We start from the raw sequence: 25,899 nt of genomic DNA, 5'->3' as shown, positions 1-25,899 counted from the left end.
AAGGTACGATGTCAAAGTCTCAATAATTTTGGAATAACAGCTCTATACATATGTACAATGTTTCAAATTGGAATGCAGAATTAATTCGCGGCTGAAATAAGGACGGTACGTACCCGTGGGGATATAGCGCGGACCCTATGCGGACGTAACGATCAGTAATCTACATCAATATACAAATACAAATTTATCCATTGGTTCATAAAATAAAGGTTTCTTTATTTACAAGTACCCGGAATTACTTTCGGGACTCGAAATTGTCTGCGGGCAATTTTCACCCGAATATTTTGTATTTGACCCGTTGCGTCGATAGAAATAATTACTTGAGTACTTTATTTTTGAAGTGAAAACTTCTTTAGAATCGTTGTGATTTCAAACCGGATGCAACGGAAAAAACGACAGGTAAGAGACACAAATACAAAAATGTGTAGGATGAAGCCAGCAAAGAATGAGACAGAAATATACATACTATTTAATACAGCGCCATCTGTGAGATTTTTTAATACTAACGTGTGTATGAAAGCTCTTGTAGTGAATTTTAATTTAGGATTATACGTGAAATTAAAATATCAATTCACAGAGGGCGCTACCTTACAATTATTTACGAATGACAAAATTTTACATATACTTAAGACGTTTAGGATAATTGTATTTTAATTTTGGAAGGTTTCACTTCTACCATGTGTGAATTGCACACATGTATTTTTTTTTAATTCAGTGTGCTTAGTGCGAGTTTATTAACATTCTCGATAGCGTAAAAGTTAGCTCATTTTTGTATGGAATGGGATCGTTTGCGTACGTTTACCGCTAGGGAGGCTGTTTCAACTGCATACAAAATTGGATTAACTTTTACGCTATCGAGAACGTTAAAAAACTCGCACTAAGTACAGTGCTCACAATGAAAATACGCGCGCGTTTGTGAAGGCTTAGTATTCATTAAATTAATGAAAATGGTTCTAAACGCATGTTCTTATTCGAAAAAAAATACTAGCACAACTTCTGTGAATTAAAATTGTTTCTATAAAACAAAAGGTATGCTATTTTTTAAGGTGAATAAATTTCAAATGTGCGATAAAGTGTTTATAGCTTTTGTTAGCTTAACCTGTTATTATCTAACTAATTAAGTATAATTAGTTAGATAAGTTAGATAGGAACAATTTATTCACCTTAAAAAATAGCATACCTTTTGTTCCTGTGTACCTTAAACTGTTCTTATCTAACTAATTATACCTAATTAGTTAGATAAGAACAGGTTAAGCTAACTTAAAAGTGGTAACTTTTAAATTAATTTACATCAACTTTATGACGTCCGCTTAGCTTGAAATTTAATACATGTTGATACGTAACAAGACCATCTTCTTCTTGTCCTTATCTCACATTATGTGGAGTCGGCGCAGCATGACCTCCAATCATGCAGTACAGGGATTTAATATGACTTTTATGGTTGGCCGCTTGTCTGACGTCAACACTCCAAGGGTGATATCTCCATGTATCTATTGCAGCGTGCCATAGTTAGGAACTTTTAGGGACTTTTGCTGTTTCTGCTTTTGGTATTTCTTTTACTTCATTCCTTTTTGGTTCTATGGTTTGCCTGGTTATTACTATATTCGTTTTCTCTACTTTCGTAATGTCGATACCACAATTTTATTACTTTGTCCTAATATCCTGTGGAAGAACAAACAATAGTTTTAGTTCAGGCCACTGATAAAGTTTTTAAACTTGTTTAACTGTTACAGATGACTACGGTTTTGGAGTTTTTTTGGAATCGCTGTTGTCCAAGAGCCGTTGTGATAACTTTATATGAAGTGATTTTCTAGTAGTTTATCTATAAAGGATCTTGGGGAGGTCTATCTTTCTATCTATATCTATGAATAATGCCATTGAGAATGCAAGACCATTGTATATATATTATACACTTCATTCAATATCTTTGTCAACTTGGCGATGGCATTGAAATCGTGGGTGAGAGTGGCGTGTCATTATTTTTTCCAATAGTCAGGAAAACGACCTTCCTAATGTATTTTGCTTTGACAATGTAAGACTCTTCATGGTTCAATGAACGCAACTAGATTTAGAACGTGATTTGGGTGATACTAACGGAAATGATAGACACGAGTTATTCTGTTTTCAAACAACATTTTTAACATCCTGAGTCCTGTTTTTAGTTTATTGTTAAAGACTTTTTACTGGTGGTAGGACCTCTTGTGAGTCCGCGCGGGTGGGTGGCACCGCCCTGCCTATTTCTGCCGTGAAGCAGTAATGCGTTTCGGTTTGAAGGGTGGGGCAGCCGTTGTAACTATATTGAGACCTTAGAACTTATATCTCAAGGTGGGTGGCGCATTTACGTTGTGGATGTCTATGGGCTCCAGTAACCACTTAACACCAGGTGGGCTGTGAGCTCGTCCACCCATCTAAGCAATAAAAAAAAAAGACTAGTGGAATTTTATTAAAAAGTTTGAAATACGAGCTCTCTTAAATGTGTATGATTCCAGTACCGACGTGTTACATGTCTAAGAGTATATATCTATAGCAATAGTTTATAATCTTCGGGTAGTCGAATGTGATTCGTTTATTTATCACTAGCTAGCTGACCTGGCAGACTTCGTAGTGCCTCAATCGATAAATAAAATACCTAAACTTTTGTATAAAAATAACTTAAAACAAACAAAAGGAATCCGTCCGACGGGGGACACATCAAAGGAAAAACAAAATTGTTATTTTTATTTAATACCGAGCATTTTCATATTTATCTACCTTTGAAGCCTTCTCTAGATTTCCACAAATAATTCAAGACCAAAATTAACTAAATCGGTCCAACCGTTCTCGAGTTTTAGCGAGACTAACGAACAGCAATTCATTTTTATATACCTATATATAGATGATAGATTTTCGACCATAATTGTATGAGATTTTTAATTCGTTTTACTTCATTTCTACTTTGTATTATCAAAAAATTTCATTTGTCACGCGAAATATCAATAAGTAGTAAAATATAAAATATGAAAAGGTTCAAAGATCGACACACAGAAAATACACTCGAAGTTTATTATTTCGAAAGATCAAAAAACAAACTCTCAACATCAATAAAACGTAAGACTCTTGTCAAAGTTTATCTGGTGACCTCATAAAAACGAATATCTGTCAAAGGAAAACAGTCTCTGTTTTCGAAACGGTAAAGTATAAAAGCGTTTTCTTCGTTTTCCCGGTAACCCGAAACGAAATATGATAAGGTTCTGGCAGTTGAGACAGTTCTTGTTCGAATGTCTTTGTTATTTTTGTGAAGAAGCAAAGTTAAAAGTTTAAAGGACCTCCTTAAAGGCTAACATTGTGGTTTTGTTGTTTTAAAAATTCCAAGTTCGATCATTGATTCCGATTTTGAATTCTATAGTATAGTACAGTATAAGTAGTATCTGCAGTAAAGGATTGACAAAAGGTTTTAGACAACCAGTGGACGAAAACAGAAATCATGCTTATGTCTCATAGCGATGCAAATTATAAAACGACTAGCGACCCGCCCTCGCTTCGCTTCGGAAACATTAAAACACACATGAAACAAAAAAAAAAATTATAATAATAATAAAAAAAGTAGCCTATATTCATCAGGGACAATGTCGGCTTCTAATGGAAAAATAATTTTTCAAATCGGTCCAGTAGTTTCAGAGCCTATTCGAAACAAACAAACAAACAAATCTTTCCTCTTTATAATATTAGTATAGATATAGATTAGGTATACATGGTATAAACATAATGTTAATATTCTCAAAACTGAAACGACATACATTGAAATCAAATTTATCTCTCTCTGTCTCTCTTCCTTTTCCTCTTACTCTTCCTAGCTATTTATCCCATATAGTGGTGTGGTCAGCTTTTGTCCTTCAGCACTACATCCTTCCGCTGGACCGGGGAGGTCGAACAGTAGTGCCAAACTTTCGACGCAGTCAGGTGGCTTCCTTTTTACGTGACCATACCATCTCAGCCTACTCCCGAAGCTTCCACGCACGTACTCGTTGCGGATTTTATCGAGCCTGGTCACGCCGCACATCCACCTCAGCATCTTCATTTCAGCAACTTGAATGGTATGCACGTTCCTTTTGGTTGCCGCCTATGTTTCGCTGCCATACATAAGAACAGGCCTGTTTCTGGCTACGATTTCCGTTTTTCAACTGAATTTTAATTGTGTTCCTGCTGAAATATTAGTTCTTTTAGTGCGATTGTACCAGATGGTAGGTGTTAGGCGCATTATAAGCCCGCACGGGTAGGTAGCATCGCCCTACCTATTTCCACAATGCTTTCTAGCAGCAACGCGTTCCGGTTTGTAGGTTTGGCACAGTCGTTAATCACAATTGTGAATTTACTTTGTAATATTTATGGGCTCCAAACTTGCCCCCGGATGGGATATAATGTCCATATCGGTCTGTTCAACATTATTAAACGAAATAAGTAAATGGAAAATCATTGATGAACTCGTCAAACTACACTATAGACAAACTACAATGTAGAACTACCCTCACGTTTTCGTTTTCACGTTAGGTTCAGTCGATCAATTTGCCGATGGCCCGAGCCTCAAAGCTGATCGCGATTTGCATACATAGTAAATCAGGGGCCCCGACTGGCTTCAGAAAGGACAACTTCAGCATTATTTAATCATTGCGTTTGCCCCTTCTATAATTCGGCATATTTTACATGTAGGTATCCGATGCTTGCCTAAGTTATTGTAGAGCACGAAAAAAAATATTTTACGGGTAATATTATTTAGTGCTACATCAACTCACGTGAAAACGGTTTAATTAGTTACAGTCCGTAAAATGAATATGCCTTGAGCCAAATAAATCCAAATAAATTTGAATGCTGTTTTAAAACAACTGACTATTTAGTTCATCTTAACGTATTTTTAAGTGTATAAGACAAAATTTAATTTTAATGTGATATTATTTCACATTTAAATTAAAATTTGTCTTGATTTATGATTTTGATGTACTTATTTTTAAATGGGATGTGATACCACTAAGTCCCAATATTGTAACCCAATTTTACCACTAAAACCTTTTTTATCGAAGAGACAGCTGGTGTCCCGAAGCCTTTTTCAGCTTTCCCATGCAAGAGTATGCGATCAGCCAGGAGGTATAGGGCAGCTGCTACGCGAGTGCGGGAAAATACCATATAACATGTGTTCATGGACAATTTTTTCATTCGCATAGCATCTACTCTTGAGTTGTTAGGTCTCCTTTGGAGGCGCTCGGGTAGCTGGTAGCAGATCCTACCCATCTTGGCTGAGCTCCTGCTCGCTCACCTGCCCTGGTAAAACTGAAAAGGCCTCCGGGTCACCAGTAATCTCTCAAACATAAAAAAAAACAAATTCCCCAATAAAGGAACGTCGTGTAATGAAACTGATATTCGCAAATTCAATTAATTAATTATGGAGGTTGTGCGTGTTGTACGTCTGTATGGGTACAATTGCCTATTCTGCTGTGAAGTAATCATGCATTTGATTTCAATGACATAACATCTGTTAACATAGAACATGTTAACTGACAGGCAGATGACGTGTATGATTGTATGATGACGTGTAATTACAATGGCAGTAATTAGATTGTTATATCTATAGATTCTACTACTCACTCAGTAGCAGGTAAACATTTAACAACGCAAAATCTTAACACGATACAAATTTATTAATGAACATTGGAAGACAAGCTTGAATAAATCCCACATTATTTCTTTTAACGATTTTCTTTTATTTAAGTCAATTAATTTGGAACTGAAAGATAGCAGCCATCGAGTTTGTGTAGGTCTAAGTTATATGAGTAATATTAATTATGAGTTAATATCATTCATCCACTAACAGCAGTAAGATAAAGATATGATAGTAAATTCAGCCGCGGAACAGTAGTGCATTCCTGTTTGATAGGTATGCAATTATAATAGACATAATATAAAATAGATAACTGTACCTCATGTCTGAAAACTGTCTCTTAAGTCTGACTCCAGCATCATTCCTTCTCCCTAGTGAATGTTACGGGGGTCCTGAGGGGCCGAGGCAGAGTTGCACGCTACCAGAACTCTAGCGCTCTGCATCATGGTACTTCTACAGAGCTGCAGTTCTGCGGAGAGGCTGTGGAAGTGCGACCGGTTGGCGGTGTATCCTGTCAAGACTTAACATGTTGATTTTGGTCCGGCGGTATATTCCGGAACACTATTGGCACCAACTGGGTCGGCCTGATGGGCTGCCGTACCGCGACGGCTGAATTAGAATTATGGACTATCGCCTCGATAACTCTGTCAGCTGGGTATCCTTGGGGAGAGTTGCGTGTCTGGCTGTAGTGTTGAGCGTGAAATTTTCTCTACTTGGCCCGGACTGTGTCTCGGGCGGTGATTTGGTGTCGGGTGAGAGTGCAAGGGAGTCGTCTAGTAGATCTAACATGGTGGGCCTTTAAGATGTCCGCTCACCGAGTTCCGACTTACGCTGCGAGTCCCTGACGTACCGGGAGCTTCGATACGAGGAACAGCAATCAGTTCGAAATAAAAAATGGCCCTGTGTTCGTACACCCTTGCATTAAAATTTATCGGTATGCTTCCTCTTAGTTGTCATTTAAAAATACTTTAGTTAAAAATCTTCGCTCTATTGCTGGACGGTGAACTCAACTATAAATAATGAAGGACTTTTCGTCCACTCGGGAGTCGGGGGATCCATTAGTCTCGCCCTCACGTCTAGCTATTGTTCGAGTTTTCTGTTACGAAAGCTCTGTAGATACGGTTTTGATAGGGACTTGTTTTGGACATTTGTTTTGTAGAAAATGTATCGTTTTTTAACTAATGCCAGAAATAAGAGATGTTTAAATTTATGCTGGTAAATTAAAAGTTTAGCATTGAAAATTCTCTCACTGTTCCTGCGTCGAGGTGTCAATAGCTTGGAACAAACAATTAGCATATTACTTAAAACTGTGATGCAGAAACTTAACTGCAGAAATGAATGATTCAGTGCTACCAACCTTGGTTGGCATACAATACGACCTACCACTACTACATCAGAATCAGTGGGAGAGTTATCTGTTAAGATCAAGCGAATATGGTGCTTATTTTACTGGTGATAGAGCGTTTTGTGTGTCCGCATGGGTAGGTACCACCATCCTGCCTCTTTCTGCCGTGAAGCAGCAATGCGTTTCGGTTTGAATAGTAGTGCAGTCGTTATATTGTAAAACCTGAGACTTAGAACTCATGTCTCAGGATGGGTGGCGGCATTGACGTGGTTGATGTCCGGTGACCACTTAACACCAGGTGGGATGTGAACTCGTCCACCTATAAAAAACGGTACGAATCATGACGGATCATAGAGTTGAGACTATCAGTTATTTATCTCGAGATTGGTCGCGACATTCTCAACGTGAAGCATATAAGCTTATTACCTATTAACACCAAGGAACCCGAGAGATTGCTCGTCTATCTAGTAGACAGTAGAAAGTGGGAAGAATCTAGTATGAGGAACGCACGTGCCAACCTTCTATACAATGTGTCCAGACTTCGATGTCGGAGACTTTATGGGGTTAAAATACAATCAATTTCATCGACAAATCAGCCATCAAATATTTTTTATATCCAACTATTAAAAAATGGCAGCCCTTTAAAAACTTTTGTGGCCGAAGCACAGTTGCATGTGTTAATTTAACAATACCTACCCAAGTAGAGGTGATAGAAACACAAAAGAGGTCTCATATGTTAGCTAACAAAGAAGCCAAAAAAATAGATTTAATAACAAGACAAAAAACTTGAGTAAAAGATAAAAAAAAAGTACGAATGTTTTTTTTTCTTCATTTGTTGTGTTTTTTTTCAGATTGTTAACTATAAAGAAAAACAATGTGCTAAACTATCCGTTTTTTATTTATTTTGAATAATACAGGATATTTGCCAAAAATGCACATTAAAATCTTAGCTCTAAGCTAGATAGTTTAGATGCTATGATAGTTTGAATGTGACTCTTCAAAGTGCTTGTAACCCGATATTAGATAATTCAACACATTTCATTGGGTAAAAAGAATTATGTGGACCGATGAGGCTACTTTCACAAGATCAGGGTATACGAACCACCGCAATGAACATCTGTGGCTTCAAAAAAATCCACATGCAATCCGACCAAGTTCTTTTCAGCATCAATTTTCGGTCAATGTTTGGGCAGGACTGATTAACGATGTCCTTGTTGGACCAATCATTTTACCAGAACAATGAATGGTCCAAGGTTCCTGAATTTCCTGGAAACGGACTTTTTTGATGCTCTATTGGAGTTACCATTGGCCTACAGAAACAGAATGATTCTGCAACTGGATGGTGTTCCCGCACATTTTGCACTACTTGTGCGAAATCATTTAAACGCGCAGTATTCGCCGTGGGTTGGGCGCGGTGGAACAATCGCATAGCCGCCACGCTCGCCGGATTTAACGCCCCTCGATTTTTTTCTGTGGGGCACAATGAAATAAAAAGTATACGTAAACGTGCCTAATACAAGAGAAGAGTTAATCGCAAACAGGGAATGAATTAAAAGAAGACAGGGCGATGATCCAGCGCTCTACGCAACATGTCGCAATAAGAGCAACAGCATGTCTGCAGAGGCGAGGAGGTCACTTCGAACAGTTTCTGTAACTTTTTTGCCAAATTAAATGCAATCCTATCAATAATTATTTTTTTATTTAATTTCTCAAGAAAAAAATGCTTTTGAAGTGGCTATGTTTATACTGTCATAGCTCCTAAACTATCTAGCTTAGAGATAAGATTTTAATGTGCATTTTTGGCAAATATCCTGTATTAATAAAAATAAATAAAAAACGGATAGGTTAGCACATTGTTTTTTTTTATAGTTAACAATCTGAAAAAAAAACAATAAATGAAAAAAAAAAAATTTTCGTAATTTTTTTTTTATCTTTTACTCAAGTTTTTTGTCTTGTTATTAAATCTATTTTTTTTGGCTTCTTTGTTAGCTAACATATGAGACCTCTTTTGTGTTTCTAACACCTCTACTTAGATAGGTATTGTTAAATTAACACATGCACCTGTGCTTCGGCTACAAAAGTTTTTAAAGGGCTGCCATTTTTTAATAGTTGGATATAAAAAATATTTGATGGCTAATTTGTCGATGAAATTGATTGTATTTTAACCCCATAAAGTCTCCGACATCGAAGTCCGGACACATTGTATTACAAAACTCACAAATATTTTCTGAAAGATCCACAAATAAGGACGGAAAGATATAAGTGATGTCACTAACGTTACCGAATTACCAAACTCACTAAACATTTTCTGAAAGATCCAAAAATATGCACGGAAAGATATTATAGGTGATGTCACTAACGTTACCGAATTACCAAACTCACGAAAGATTTCTGAAAGATCCAAAAATATGCACGGTAAAGTCATAGGTGATGTCACTAAAGTAAACACAAATAAAAACCTCACAGTAGATAAGGTGGTGTTAACAAAGTGAACCGTGGCGGAACGTCGTCGAGGCGGACACTCACCGGATATTGCGTTGCTCTGAGCAGGAAGTCCGTTCTACTTCGACTGCGTGAAAGAGCGCCTTTAAATTGTACTCGGCTACTTCTAAATACTATTGTGGATGATCGTAGTATAAAGATACTTGACTATTATTTACCATCGGAAAAAGTTCTTACTATCACATTCCTAGTTTGAATTTTATCTAAAATATTATATTGTTGAATTCTAAATTAGTAATTATAAATATAATTTCTAAATTTTTAAATACTAGGTATCTAATTGTTAGTTTGTATTGTAGCAATATATTTTTTATATTTGCAAAATAAAAAAAACACAGGAATTCTTGCATTCTGTCAAAAAAGTATTGGGAATTGTTGTTAGGTTGCCACAGCTCTTTTTCATTTTGGCGGGTAGTTTGAATTGCAGCTGCTGTTTAGATTAAATGCAGTGCTGTTTTTAGTTATATAATATCTAGTGACTCTTGCGAATTTCACACTGGACAAAAACATCAAATGAAGAGATTATCTTAAATCTTAAATTTTTCTGGTAGTATGACGTCTTCTGAGTCCGCACAGGTAGGTAACACCGCCCTGCCTATTTCACGTGAAGCAGTAATGCGTTTCGGTTTGAAGGCCCACCCTTCAAACCGAAACTGTCGTAGCTGTCGTGCAGCTGTCGTAACTAAACTGAGACCTTAGAACTTATATCTCATGGTAGGTTGCGGCATTTACGTGGTAGATGTCTATGGGCCCCGTAACCATTTAACACCAAGTGTGCCGTGAGCTCGTTCACCAACCTAAGCAACAAAAAATTACATCGCAATTGCAATGGAACTTCATGTTCGAACGACTAAACGGCTCAACAACTGAAGTTAAAAATTTAAACAAAAAAACCCTAATCCAAATTTGAGAGAGAGATCCGAACTCCAAATTCAAACTTTCTGTGAGTCACGAGTCAATCCGTACCATTTTAAATAATCACCTGGGCTTGAAACATGTCGCCACTCGGCTACTCCCAAAAGACCTGAATTTTCTCAAACAACTGAATCGAATGAAAGTCGCTAAGAACATGCTAGAATGGGTCAATTCTGATTCTGATAGTGGCGAAACGTGGGCTTACAAGCTTGACATACACATTATGTAGTCAACAAGCGTCAGAGTGGCACTTTTCAACTGAGCCGAAACCGAAAAAACCACACCAAATTCGATCAAAAGTCAAAGTCATGTTGACTGTTTTCTTTAACTATCGCGGTGTTATCACTGAAGTATGAAACCTATCTATGGGTGTTATGTACTCGAAATTCTTGAAGGAAGGTCAAACGGTAAATAAAGAAGATTTGAGCGTTATGCGGCGTTTAAGAGAGCAAATTCTACGATAAAGGCCAGATTTGTGGAGAGATAATTCATTGATTTTGCAACACGATAATGTGCTTTCGCACAAGGCCGTCGTTGTGAAGGAATTTTTGACCAAAAACTTATCAAATACCATCAAGCAACCACGTTATTCACCAGATATGGCTCCAGCCGACTTCATTCTTTGTCCTAAATTGGTACCCGGTTTTATTCGATCCAGACATTAAGGAGAACTCGCGGTAAGAGAACTGAACTCAATTCTGGAAAAAACGTTTCAAAAATATTTTGATGATTGGATTATTCGTTGGCGTAAATATATTTAGATGCTATTTCCAGTAAAAGCTTCATATGTAATAGAATTACTGTCCGCATATGAGTCACGCATACAATTATACAGGAAACAAATGCTGTTTGTAGGATCTGTGTATACACATGTACACCGTCTAAGGCGAGTTCTAATACTAAGTAAATAAGATTAAGTAATACTATACTATTTATGCCATTCCAATATTTAATAAAAAAGATCGGCATGCGTGCGTTATCTTAATAACGAAGATCGCTGGAACTTGCCCCGAAATAACAATAGATTTTCTTTACCGCAGACATGTTTAATACGCCCTTAACGAGTTCCCGGCACCACCGCGAGGGTGTTTCCATGTTCTCGTGTCTCCCGCTACGTAATACATTATGACGTTATTATTATTTCTTCCTTGTAGGCACTTTTTATCACTGTTATTTTTCTGTGCGAAGGTAATTAGTATTTGCCGTCGATGATAATTACTGATTATGCATTGCGGAATTTTTGGTGGCGATGAGCAATAAAACAGCCCACTTTGGTTGGCTATCAAGGTTGTATTATAAAACTGAGATTTAGAACTCATGTCTCAAGGTGAGTAATCACTTAGTACCAGGTGAGTCCTGAAACTGCGCTATCTGGTTGCAGTGTTGACCGCGGTAATCCCCTACCTCATCCGGGTTCTGACCTCGGAGGGGATCGGACGCTTGGGCGAAGAGTGCAGGGGAGTCGTTTAGTGGGTGGGCCCTAAAATTCCTTGGACCCGTGGTCTGCTCCCAACACCTTGCAGATCGTCAAGTCCCACATACTCCGCGCGCCCCCTAGGCGCAGTGACCCTGTAGGAGGTTCGGGCCCAGGCCCGAAAAAAAAAAAGGTGAGTCCTGAAATCGTCAACTCATCTAAGCAGTAAAAAAGCAGTCAAGCGTTCTAGTATTGTAGTATGTTACAATAAAATTGAGATTTAGACCTCATTTCTTATGGTAGGTTGGCATTTAGGTACGTTATGATGTCTACAATCCTCGGCAATCTCTTAATAACTTGGCGGGCCGAGAGATCATTCATCTAGTGCAATGAAATAAAATGTATAACGTGCAATACTGAGCGAGCAGCTTATACTCGTAGTTCCCTTTCCTTTCCTATCTAATTCCCGAAGCTTTGTTTCGTAGAGCTTTGTTTGAAAATTCCTGCTTTGTTGTGTTTAAGTCTACGGTGACCGATTTTCCTTTGTTTCAGCCCAAATCTCTTGAAATGCTTTGAACTTCTTTGTAATTGTCGTTTTTTGTATTACATAGCTTTTACATGATAGTGGGTATATAATTGGAGGACTTTTAACCTACACATATAAAGTCTCTGCTTAGTTATTTGTTATCCTAATCACTCAAAAACTGTCTGACCGATTTCGATGAAACGTTTAAAATGCTGTTAGATTGTCGTAATAGGTAATCCAGTAATTTTGGTAGCGATCGAATAAAATTTAAAGAAATCGTGATTTCACTGATTACCAATGAAACAGTAGGTACTGCCATCAAATTAGAATAGCATTGGCTATATCAAGAGGCCTTGGGACTCCAAATACTCATCTCAGCACTGAAACATTAGCGTAACTCATAAATTTAACAATTTATTTGATGTTAGGTTCTACATTTACAGGACGGGATACAATATGACGTAATAGCTTTCAAGTTGGACATAAAAAAACATGTCATGACACCAAGAATCCTTATGTTTTTCGTCCGACTAATATGGTATTTTCTTCATTTTTCAATAATTAGACTACTTTTTTACACATTTATTTTGTTGAAGTCGTTTTGTCTTTCTGTTACAGTTTTGTATTATTGAAGCTTGAATTTCAATTACACGTTTCAAGTCGTATCACGACGTTCACGCAGCAGTATCCAAGGTGGCCAGCCAAAACACGATTTATTAACGTTAACGCTTTTTGCTAATGACATAAATGCACAGGATTGACATCAGCCCAGGGGGACATTGTCGGGACATGGACCCGCCATTAAGTAATTTCCCCATTTGTGCCCTTCGATTCATTTAGAATAATAGCTATAATGTTAAATAGCATTAGCACCACCGTCCTGCTATTTTTGCCACAAAGCAGTCGTGCGTTCTGGTTTGAAAGGAAAACACCCATATACAATGTTGCGGTATATGAGGGCATCTATTCATCTAGTGCGACGAAGAAATGAGGAGGTTGGGGTCGCAGTCTCGTACCTTTTGACCGGACGTCATTATTCTCTAACCCTTATTCATCTATAGCGGCGTTTCCCAACCTGCAGTACGCGGAGTCCTATTGGGGGACGTAAATATAAAATAGAAAGTGACATAAAAACTGAGAAGTGAAAACGTTTAACTCATATAAATATTATTATATCTACAATATGTAATTTAAAATGAACCTTATAACTAATAAGCTTAATAGAAACCGACCGATTGATAAGTCTTTAGAGAAATGAGACACATTCTCAGTATGTTTGGAATTATCAAGGAAGGGAACTCATAAATGAAAAGTTTTTTAAAGGATATAGGAACGAAAAAAGGTTGGGAAGCACTGATCTACAGCTTTGAATAAAATCCTAAATAACCAGCTTGAAGATGAACTATTATAATAAAACAAAAACATAAAAATTGTCACAACATTTTATTCCACCGTTTAACATTTGTAAAACAAATTCAATAAAGGGTAAAACATAAATAGTTTTTTTATTAACAAACTGTGCATACATTTGGCCACAATTATTAGATTCCCAAATTTTTTGAGTTAATATTCACAATGCAATAGTAATAAATATATTGAGCGAAATTCTGAATTACTCCGAAAAAAATCATTATCGATATAGCGAATCGATGGCTAAGTCCTGAATAATTCAATTCGTCTATAAATAAAAAGAAACACAGTTATATCTTGGGTCTATATTGAGTTACTCTTTGCGATATCTTGAGGATGAAATTGTGAATTTGTGAAATTGTGAATTGATGAAGTGTAAATGCACAGATATATACTAATATCTACAATAAGCAAAACCGTACGAATGTATATTATGAAGGTACTTTTTTCTAAATAATTATTTTCACCTTACTAGTATCGAAACATGCGTTTTTAATATTAACTGTCTTTTTGCCTGAATGGAGCAAAGATCGAAATTTAATATTCGGCCTATCGATGAATTTTAATCTAAGGGAAATATTAAGAATTTTGCACAAGTTTCTCAAAACAACTTTAAGGCTTCGGTTTACGACCAGTACATCTGACGAAAAACACACTCTTCTTCTTCTTCTTGCCCTTATCCCAAGTGATGTGGCATCGGCGCATCATCTTCTCTTATCATGCTGCATAGAGATTTGGCATGAGCTTAAGAAGAAAAACCTAGTAGAAAAACTACTCAGCAATAAATCTAACAAGATCTTTTACATCTGTAAATGTTACAAAAAACAACGCTTAAGGAAGCACTCGTTCTAAAGCACAACTCAGAGTAATAGCTATGTACTAGGGTCTATCTATAGATATTTTTATATGAAATTCCTAATCAAGAGAAATATAAAAACAATTGGATCATAACATTAAACAATTAACACATACGGTTATTGAGGTTAATATTTTCTGCGGAGATATTATTGTGAGACGTGAATATATTAAGCACATAGTTTGTGATGTACAATATTTACTAAAATGGCTCAACCCTATTCGCTTATTAATGATTATCTTTGTCTAAACTAGGCAAAGTCAGAGTTTTGAAATTTAAAAGGAAAAGTGAAATGATCTGTCACAGTAAAGGGTTGCAGAACATGCGAAATTGAACTTGAGTCACTTGAGCAGAAAATTTATACTATGTAGTCCAAATATAACGATACTAATGCCATAGCCATTGCTAGACCATTATATGGTCTATTTATAATGATCCATCAATGGGCTTTACAGTTAGCAGAATAATATGTTATTTCTATAGGAAAAAAAATGGTCTATATGAATTAACTTAATAAAATAGTGATATTAATATAAATAGTGATATAAATAAAATTGTGTTAGCTGACTGAAATAAAAGCAATAATATTTAAACCTCTAACCATGGTAGGGTATAAAATTAGTTTGTATTCTTTATTAACTTATATAAAGTCATATGGCCTGAGAAGATCACTAACAAAGAGCTGTGGAGGATTACTAAGCAGACACCAATGGAGAAGGAGATCCTTACGCGGAAGTGGAATTGGATTGGTCACATTTTGAGAAAGTCCGATACCCACCTGTCAAAGAGAGCACTGACCTGGAAAGTGTCTGGCAAAAGGAAGAGAGGCCGCCCCAGAACAACTTGGCGTCGCTCGGTGGAGCAGGAGCTAGGGGTCTTGGGCATGACGTGGAAGGAGCTAGAACAGACTGCCCAAGACCGATGTAAATGGAAAATTTTGATTAGAGCCCTACACCACAGCAGAGGGTAATAGGAAAGAATGATGATGGTGATTATATAAAGTCATAGGTAGGCATTATTGTTTGGAGAAACAGTTATAAATCTCAATATTAGCATCACCCTTTCCATAATCAATATAGCAACATAATAAATAGCATGTTGTTCTCTTTAATAGGTTCAGAATACCCTGAGAAATCCTTGAAGACCCTTGAAGCAGCTGGGACAACATACTAATAGACCATTACTATTCCAATTATATATGTTTAACGACTTAAGTGCAAATATCATACAAGGCAAGTTGTATAGTCGTAGGAAATTATTTTTTTGGGGTAAAATTTACTAACCGAAAGATCATTTCATTAAAAATGAAAATTTTTTAATTTATACTATAGTGTAATTAATGCAAGAAATTTTAAGATAAAATTGAGTAAGTTACTCAAATAGAAGCGATGACTTTTAATCTGAGCAATGACATTTTTAATGTTCGTTTGGCAGAAAAAAATGTCACCATGCTAATTTTAATGAAAATTTATAAGCGAGAAATTATTATCTTAAAATAATATTATGTTTCTTAAAGTATTCTGGAAAACTTCAGTTAAATCTTATTGCTTGCGACTTTTACAATTATCAGCTCTGTTAATATCGGTATTCCTATAATACATCCTTTCATTAATATTTACAATAAATGTGCACTTAAAACACACTTCTACAAACAACAGCTTAAAGTACAAATTTATTTCACGCCAGAATGCCCATTCTCTCACTAATTCACGAAACTTATATTTGTAATTATTAATTTTAATTTCACGAACTTCCTCTCCTCTCCTAGTTATAATAGTTAGTAAAGTTTACGAATGCTAAGCAACCACACATCTAGTGTCATGCGAACCAGCCCCGCCACTGGCGGATGAATCAGGAGGCGGTTCCGCGTTCCTACCACCGCCGCTCCACTCTAGGGCATCAATCATTTCCATTAACTCCTTGAACACGGCTATCACTCTCCAATTGTATTTCGCCGAACACTCAACGTAACCACACTTCCAATGTTTCCTCACTAAATTCACAATATTACGTCGCTTCTCCCTTGAATCGCCGCAAGCGCTTTCCGCTATTGCCAGCTGTTGCAAACCGCTCGCCGCCGACGGTGTAGTGCTGCAAAGCAAATCCTGTTTATTACCGACAACGAGCACTGGAACATTTCGCATGTCACGACTCTCGACCATTTGATCTCGTAGCGTTCGTATGTACTGAAAAGTTTCGACATTAGACAGATCGAACACGAGAATGTAGGCTGTGGCGTTCCGTAATCCGTAAAATCTGTAGTGAGCCCATTCGTAGTAGGAGTTGATCGGAAAGTACGGGATCACCGGAACGTCGGTTATCTTAACTTCATACAAGTGCTCGTTGATGATCACCGATGGATAGAAGGTGTGCTTTCGATCGGTAGGTATGTATTCTTCCGAGAAGTCGCTCCAGACAAATTGCTGCGAAAAAAAAATACATTGTGAAAAATGTTATTTTATTTAATAGCACCGCTACATTTGTTGTTCGCAGTAGTGTAAAAGGCAACAGAGGCGGAGACTCATTATCATCATTATCTGTGTAAATTAGCGTCCTACTAAGGGCGCCAAAAGATATTTATTGGTATTAAGAGATATTATAAGCTTGTACGTGAAGATATCACAACCCTACCTATATCTGGGCTTCGATAGCCACATGAAATCAGATGGTCCGAGAATTCGTTTACAGATCTAGATACAAAAACATAATACGTACAGCTAAAATATACGTAATTACAAAAGCTTAGTTGACATAGTTGACTTATTAGCTAGTTAGCGAGCTTAGTAGTACGTCCTACAGTCTGGGAGATGTGATTGTTGTGCGGTAGCATGGCAGCATTTACCATTTGGAGGTAATTGTACACCCAGCCCCCAGCAGAACTCTTCTTTTCACTTTCAGAACAATCTTTTATTAGATTGACCCACCTCGGTCTATTTAACGGAATTTTTCAAACGCAATTTTCACGGTTTTCAAAATTAATTAGAAAATTTGCACGACGATAATACAAAAAAAATATTATTTTGTCCCAATATCTTAACAAGGACTATGAGGTAAAAATATTTATTTACTTTCTAGTTCAGCTTGCTTTAACACGCTTCGATGTGTTCTTTTAGCTTCTTAATTATCTTCAATATTATAATATAACTATCATTTTTACTAGCAGGCAATGTTCATTTGTTAGCAGCCATTAGCAGCACAACATAACAGCAAAGACAGAAATAGGCGTTGGAGTATCAGTTCATGTGAGTTCGAAACACGACTTATCTTTAACCATGATATGAATTAAGAACAAAAGATAAATAAGGTTACGGTTGGACGAAGTGGTACTTGCCATTATGAAGCGGCCGTATCTGCTATTAATTGCGCAGACAGAAGTCTGTGTAAAAAGTAAGTCGCTTGAAACTTCTGTTTTGAGATTTTGGATTGATAGAATTAATTCGAACTAGAGGTCCCACAGTAGTCGAAATTCGACTATAATTAATTGGAATTGTAAGTTTGTACCCTATTATGATTGTATTTTATACTTCTATAATCACAAATTTCGCCAAGACTACACTATAAAAAAATATTAACAAAGACAAACAATATTTAATCTATTCTCAATTTGACAACAGACGTTAAGAACAAAAGTTTGACAATAAATAGTATGCATGCGTGTGTGCGTCAAATACATGGTATGTAGTGTGTGTAACGTTTTCTTTATTGATTTAATGTATCTTTTATGTATTATTTAAAAAAAAAATTAGCATTGTGTACTTCTTCTCTATATTCTCTATAAGTGTGGAAAATTTCATAATCAGTAAAAAGGGATACAAAGTTTTTGCTTCACGTATTAATATATAGAAGATACTATCCTCGTCGTTTGTGTTCATGCGTGTAAAGTGTTTTTAACGATTTCAATATTGAAAAAGCTCTGAAAATAAAAACAGAATAACCCTAAATCGTTTTAATTATCTTTCAAAAGTTCGTGTTCTCGTTTCGAAATGTTTTCTTTTAGTAGTACATTACAGCGTTATTCTAACGACCACGTGCCTTCATTAATTAAGAGATAACACGAAATAAGGGTGCCCCACAAACTTGCGACGTAATTTACGATTGCGGTTACATAACATTGTTTGGCAACGATTCAATTCTGTATCTTATTTGTAAACGTACTAAACACGAACGTGTGTTACCTTCATCAAATATTCCATGAATATTTTAGGCAGACACAAAGACTACTCGTTGTTGTGTGTTAACGAATTTACCGTCGTAGTCAGAGATTTTGCATTCGCTCGAACGCGCCGCGCCGTGTCGAGGTAATGAAAATTGATTTACAATAGAATCTGAATAACCGAATGATGTGTTTTTGTTGCTTAAATCTCTTAAACGTTTACTGGTGAGATAGCGTATCTATATATTAATACGTGAAGCAAAGACTTTGTATCCCTTTTTACGAAAATTGCTGGGACTGAGGTGTATGAAATTTTCCACACTTATAGAAAATATAGAGAAGAAGTACACAATACTAATTTTGTTTTTAATTGTGCATAAAAGATACATTAAATCACTAAAGAAAACATTACACACACTACCATGTATTTGACATACACACATATACTCTTTGTTTATTGCAATGAAGTATTGTCAAACTTTTGTTATTGCTTAAAGTCTGTAGTCAACTTGAAAATAGGTTAGTATTGTTTATCTTTAATATTACTAGTATAAGGAATTCAGCAAAAACCTGAATCTTGCTAAAAATTACCAACATTTCTTTGCTACTAGCCCTTCTAAAAGTACGTCTGATTACCGGACTAATAGAAATGCCGAAGTAATTGTTGTCGCTCACCTTGCTACATGAGGTAAAAGTCTCAGTAATATTTTACGTAATACGGGTACCCCATTCCTTAGAACCGAAGTCTACCTAATCTATTTATCTATGTGATTTATACTTCAAATCCGGACTAATATTATAAATGTGAAAGTGAGTTTGTTGGTTTGTTTGTTATGTATCTGTGGACCTACAAATAGACTGGCTTATGAACCAGAGGGGGACGCAGCAACTCTTAAAGCTCGTGAATTTGGAACCTTTTTTGTTCTTTTAGAATTACAAATTTAAAGTAGGTAGAACCGCGGGGCACGTCTAGTCTTGTTTAAATAGTTCTAGTTTCGAAGAAAAACATTTGATCACTCTAAGAGTCGCATGCGATTGAAATTCTCAGTGTTGTTTTTATTGTGTTAAAAGTGCTTTTAATCTTATCTTATCTTAAACTAGCCTTTCCCAAAGTGGGCGATAACGCCCCCTTGTGGGCGCTGCAGACCCATTGGGGGGCGGTAAGAGACCCAGAAAAAAATAGGGGTGTTGTGGCTTGGAAGGCGATTTGTAATTTCATCTAGGAGGACTCTTAGACACCGACTGAGCTCTCGCTATAGTGGTTTTTTAATAGATGAAAAAATGGGGGCGCTAAAAAATAATTTATTCTCAAATTGGGCAGTAGACAAAATAAGTTTGGGAGCCCCTGTCTTAAACGTTATTTTGATTAAATCAACAATTGTTTGTTTTGAGTCCTTTCATACAAAGCTTGCTTAAATAGCTTAATTAGATAGCTTAACATGTCTCTTATTAATGTGACATGAATGACCTTATCAGTTTGACATCACACTGTCGGAAACAAAAAAATAAGAGTCTAGAATCCAATTTAAACATCGACCTTAACGCTCTACAAGATTCTAAACAAAGACCTGAAAATATCCATCCTCATACATTTATGTAACTAAGCATATACAAAGTACAAAATGTATTTAACCGGCAACCCCAATTCGTTTAGCGCGAGCCACGCCACCTGCGCCTTTTAGTGAGCGATGTAATGGAACGAGAAGAAAACTAATTTTTTTACGTTTTACTGGTGGTAGGATCTCTTGTGAGTCCGCGTGGGTAGGTACCACCACCCTGCCTATTTCTGCCGTAAAGCAGTAATGCGTTTCGGTTTGAAGGGTGGGGCAGCCGTTGTAACTGTACTTGAGACCTTAGAACTTATATCTCAAGGTGGGTGGCGCATTTACGTTATAGATGTCTATGGGCTCCAGTAACTACTTAATACTAGGTGGGCTGTAAGCTCGTTCACCCATCTAAGCAATAAAAAAAAAACGTGAATTGTTGATCCCTTTTTAGCATAGTTTTTTTTAATATCCCATATAATTGGATAAGGAGCTATTTATTTCAGCTGTCTCGGACGGGGATGGTAGTAACATTTAGTATTGGAGTATAGTTACCTATATTTATCTGTACTGCCGTTATATTTTGTGGAATTTTTATTATCGAATGCTGACGATCAATGTAGCCTACCAATTAAAACTGTATTTCATTAATCTGTTCATAGGATACTCGTAACGGGCTTACGTGCCTAACGTTAGTTATAATGCCCTTACTTAAAGAGTACGCTGAAACATTTTACCCAAACACAAACGGCTATATAGGTACTTATGTACATACATACATATTATGTCGACTAGAGATGGCGTTTTTGAGAAAATCATCCATGTACACTATTCTATTTTGAGGTTTTGGAACACCAACTCATGACCTGTGAATTATTTAACCTATAAATTTTGAATAAATTTTCTGGGAATTTCCATTTTCACGATCCTATCCTCAAACATAGCATTGTAAATACGAGACAATATGAGAAGGCCAATTTGTAGGAATTTGTAGGAACGCTCGAATTATATCAAGTGGCGGAATAATTGCATGCCTAACATTCATGAGACGAACTTTGACACTGTAGTGGCTTGAATTATGTAAATTGGGTAGTGTGAACATTCCAGGGTAGTTGAGAAGACTCATATTGAATTAGCATTTTCGTGTTTGTTGGATTAGTAAGTAAAATTTGGTTTGTTAATCTGATAATATCGTTCAGCCAAAATGCGTTCACGAGTTCTGACGGTTGGTAGTCTGACAATAATAAGTGATCACTGTTAATGGTATTGGCGATTACTGTTAATTTTTTTATACATTAGACACAATAGCGTTTCTTGAATATGTTCTTATAATTTTATTTGAATGTAAATGTTTGTAGCAATAGTGTGTAACCACGAACACTTGTGAACTTACTGCATGATTCAGAAAACATAATAACCATATTTTTTCAATAAGATTAACACGTTTAAAGTTTTTCCCTCATTTGAAATTTGACCGAGATCAGGGACCATTCGTTATTAAGAGGTAATTGGAATCCAGAGATATCTAAACCAGAATTCCGCAACTCAATTTTAAGTATAAAGCAGAAGTCTTAACTGTATTGTATAACGGTCTGAATAGGTTGGTAACGTTTTGAATATCTGATATTTCAAATAAGAATTCATTATTGCTTCCCGGCAGGAATAGACAGAATGGCGGTACCTACTTTGAAGGGCTTACAATATAGCCATCCATAAACACTGGTTTGCGATTGCAATACGCTGATATATATTCAGTTAATGCTATTACATATTCAATACACACACACACACACACACACACACACATACACTAAATGTACTTCTAGATTTTGAAATAATATTGTATTAATTTGATAAATGTACCTAAAGTTTATATGTTATTGTTCGTTGTGTGTAGGGGTTGGCGTTGTTATCTGCAACACAGTCTATGACTACAGCAGATAGCATCGTTTCAATATTTGTTATTATGATTAAAATTGTATGTTTTTGTAATAAATAAATAAATAAATAAAATGGGGTATCCCCTAATCGCTTTGTGCGCTTCGTCACGCTCTTTCTAAATCACTAGTAGGTAATCAAATTTGACTTATTTACTAACAATCACGTCACGTTAACTGGTCCCGTGATAAGTTCGTAAAGAACTTGTGTTACAAGTACCAGATAACGGATATAAATGTTAGATTTTTATTATACACATACATATATTTAATATACATCCATAACCTTGGAAAAGACATTTGTATTTATCATAAAAAAATATCTTCCCTTGGCGGGATTCGAACCCGCGACCCCCTTGTATAGTGACCATGTCACTTACCACTACACCAGACGGCCGTTAAATTTATATCTTAAAATTCAAGAAATCTGCACTTACAATGGTATTAAATATTTTTGTCCTTGTGAAAACATCCACTAATGACTTAAGTTTATGTAGATCTTGAAATACGAAATTTATGTTAATAGATTACCTGAACTGTGACTTTTAAATCTATTTTTCAATATGGAAATAGCAGTAAAATTATGTATTCAGATCTTGTTAAATACTGCTTATGCATATAAGACGAGCTGATGTTTCTCTCACTATTTCTCTAACTCTCAATCGCACACTGATACTAAGATCCTTTTTTTTTTTTTTTTTTTTTTCGGGTAGAGGGCCGAACCTCCTACGAGGTCCCCGCGCAAAAGGGGCGCGCGGGGTATGTGAGACTCAACGATCTGCATGGTGTTGTGAGCAGACCGCGGGCCCAAGGATTTTAGAGCCCACCCACTAAACGACTCCCCTGCACTCTTACACCCGACGTCCGATCCCCTCCGAGGTCAGAACCCGGATGAGGTAGGGGGGCTACCGCGGTCAACACTACAACCAGACAGCGCGGCTCACCCCAAGGACGCCCAGCCGACGGAGCCTTCGAGGCGAATCGAAGGCTCTGAAACGTCGGCCGTCTCGGTACGGCAGCCCGTCGGGCCGCCCAGACGGTGCCGCTGGTGTCCCGGAATACCCCGCTGGACCAGAACCAGCCTGCCGGGTCGGGACGCGATACACCGTCGACCGGTCGCTCTATTCACTCCACGGCAGCGCGCTAGAGTGCTGGTAGCGCGCCGCGCGGCCTCACCCCCTCAGGTCGCCCCTTGACCTTCACCGGGGGGAGGCCGCCACCTACAGGGGCCGGGACGTACGGGCGTATTCCCGCCTCCGGCCCCCGGCTCGACGGCGACGGATCGGTGCGGAAAGGGAAGAGCTCTCCCTCTCTCGCTCCGCCGCCTCCTTCTGCGAGATGGTGGACTCGCAGAAGTCGAGCATCGCCTTCCAGGACGCGTCGCTGCCGAGCATCGTAGCCACGACGCGCGGCAGCGAGAGGTCCTCTCCTATGACCGCGACGAGGGCGGCGCGTTGCTCGTCGAATCCAGAGCAACGCGCCAGCGTGTGTTCCGCTGTGTCTTCCTCGTCGCGGTCCGCGCAGTGGTGGCACTGCGCCGTCGGTTCCCTTCCGGCTATCTTGTGCAAGTACCGGCCGAAACAACCATGGCCGGTAAGCATCTGCGTTAGCCGGAAGGTGAGGCATCCGCGGTCGCGGCCCACCCAGTCCGCGAGAACCGGGCGGACCGCCTCGACGGTTCGGAGGCCGGCCGACGGGTCCGCCAAGCGGCGAGACCACGCCTCCAGCACGGACCGCCGAGAGTGGAGCCTCCGCGCTCGAACTACACCTTCGCCGGGGCGCCCTTCCCCCCTAGAGCGGAGGTCGCTACGCCACCTGTAATCGGCAGCGAGCGCCTCCGCCTCCAGGTCCCAGGGTGGCGCCCCGGCGAGCAAGCACGCCGCCTCGAAGGAGACGGTGCGGTATCCTCGGATCGCCCTGACCGCGATCGCACGCTGCGGACGTCGCAGAGCCGCGACGTTCTTGCGGGTCAGGGCGCGGCACCATACGGGAGCCCCGTATAGTGCCATCGACCGCACCACCCCCATGTAGAGGCGGCGCGCCACCTGATCGGGACCCCCGACGTTTGGAAGCAGCCGGCTCAGAGAGCCGGCCGTCGCCATCAGTCGAGGGCCCAACTTCTCAAAGTGAGCGCGGAAGTTCCACCGACTATCCAGTTCGAGGCCGAGGTACCGAAGACCGGTCACCCCAACCCCGACGCGGACGCCTCCGATCACGAGGTGGGCACCCACAGGCGGCGCTCGTCCCGGCCCGTGAAAAAGCAGGGCCTGGGTTTTATCGAGCGCCACCTCGAGCCCCAACCGTCGGATCCTAGTGACGACGTGTGCCACGCCTGCGCACGCCAGACGGGCAGACTCCCGGTAGTCCCTCCCCGGAGCCACGACCAACGTGTCGTCGGCGTAACATATTACGCTCAGCCCGGGGAGGGGACCCCGAATGACGCCCCGCAGGACCCAGTCGTAGCCGATGTTCCACAGCAGGGGGCCCAGGACAGACCCCTGCGGAACACCGCGCTCGACGGGGAAGCGGTACATCGTCCCACCGTGTCCGATGCACTGGATCGACCTGCCCTCGAGGTAGGAGCCGATCAGTCGGCGGAGGTATGCGGGGACGCCGTGATACTCCAGCGCCCCCGCGATCACCGACCAGGGCAGGGTGTTGAAGGCGTTCCTTACATCTAAGGATAGCGCCATCGCCACCCCGCCCCGGGATACGGCTTCGTCGGAGAGGGCCCGCACGCGCAGAATTGCGTCGATAGTCGAGCGGCCCTCTCTGAAGCCGTATTGCTCCGCCGAAAGATCGGGACCCGTCTCGGTCAGGTGCCGGACGATGCGGGCGGCGACGATTCTCTCGAGCATCTTGCCCGCTTCGTCCAGCAACACGATGGGGCGATAGCCCGCGGGTGAGTCCGCGGGGCGCCCGTCCTTCCGCAGAAGGACCAGTCTGCCCGTCTTCCATTTCGACGGGAACCGTCCCGACTCGAGGCACGCTTCGAAAAGCCCCCCGAGCCGGTCCCCTAGGGCCTCGAAGGCCAAGCTCCAGACCCGGCCGTGAACGCCGTCAGGGCCGGGGGCCGTGTCCTTCGCTCTCATTTTGGACACGGCCGCATGGATCTCCGCCCCCGTGATAGGGGGAGGGGGCTCCTCGGCAGCGGGAACGCTGGGGCGACGTGGAGGTGTGCCCCACGTGGCGTCCATCTGGGGGGGCTCAAAGTCCCCCCCCGCTGCCGGCGGGAAAAGCGCGGAAACTATCTCCCGCAGCTGCCGAGGCTGGAGCCGCTCGGTCACCGGGAGCGCCCACGGCTGCAGTTTCCTGCGAACCATCTTGTATGGGCGCCCCCAGGGATCTTCGTCGAGCGACTCCAGGAGAGTCTTCATGCTCTGCTTCTTGGCCTCGCCGATGGCCAGCTGCAGCGCCGTCTGCTTTTGACGACAGTCAGCGTGCAGCTGGGCCGCCGTCTCCGCGAACGCAGCGTCGCGACGACGGCGGCGGCGGTGGCGTGCGCTCCGGCGGCGCGCCCTCACGCACTCCTCACGGAGTCTCGCGATCTCGGGCGACCACCAGAACGCACCCCCACGTGGTGCTCGGGGGCCGACCCGGGGCATGGCGGCATCACAAATGTTTGCCATGGTGCCCCGGAACCAGTCGACCTCCGCATCCACGTCCGC

General features: G+C 39.9%; 1 protein-coding gene across 2 annotated transcripts in view; it reads right to left on the bottom strand.

Moving 5' to 3' along the window:
- Positions 1 to 13,755: 13,755 nt before the first annotated feature.
- LOC114252816 (ras-like protein family member 10B) overlaps positions 13,756 to 25,899 on the bottom strand; it is an 82,897-nt gene continuing 70,753 nt past the window's right edge. For both annotated transcript variants that reach the window (XM_028187471.2, XM_089733870.1), the window contains one exon: positions 13,756 to 17,020. In XM_028187471.2, coding sequence (XP_028043272.1) covers positions 16,394 to 17,020 — 627 coding nt within the window. In that variant the 3' untranslated portion in view covers positions 13,756 to 16,393. The remainder of the gene's footprint in view (positions 17,021 to 25,899) is intronic.

The sequence above is a fragment of the Bombyx mandarina genome, chromosome 16 (genome assembly GCF_030267445.1).
Source record: "Bombyx mandarina strain Sakado chromosome 16, ASM3026744v2".
NCBI lineage: Eukaryota > Metazoa > Arthropoda > Insecta > Lepidoptera > Bombycidae > Bombyx > Bombyx mandarina.
This window is presented reverse-complemented; position numbering and strand designations above follow the sequence as displayed.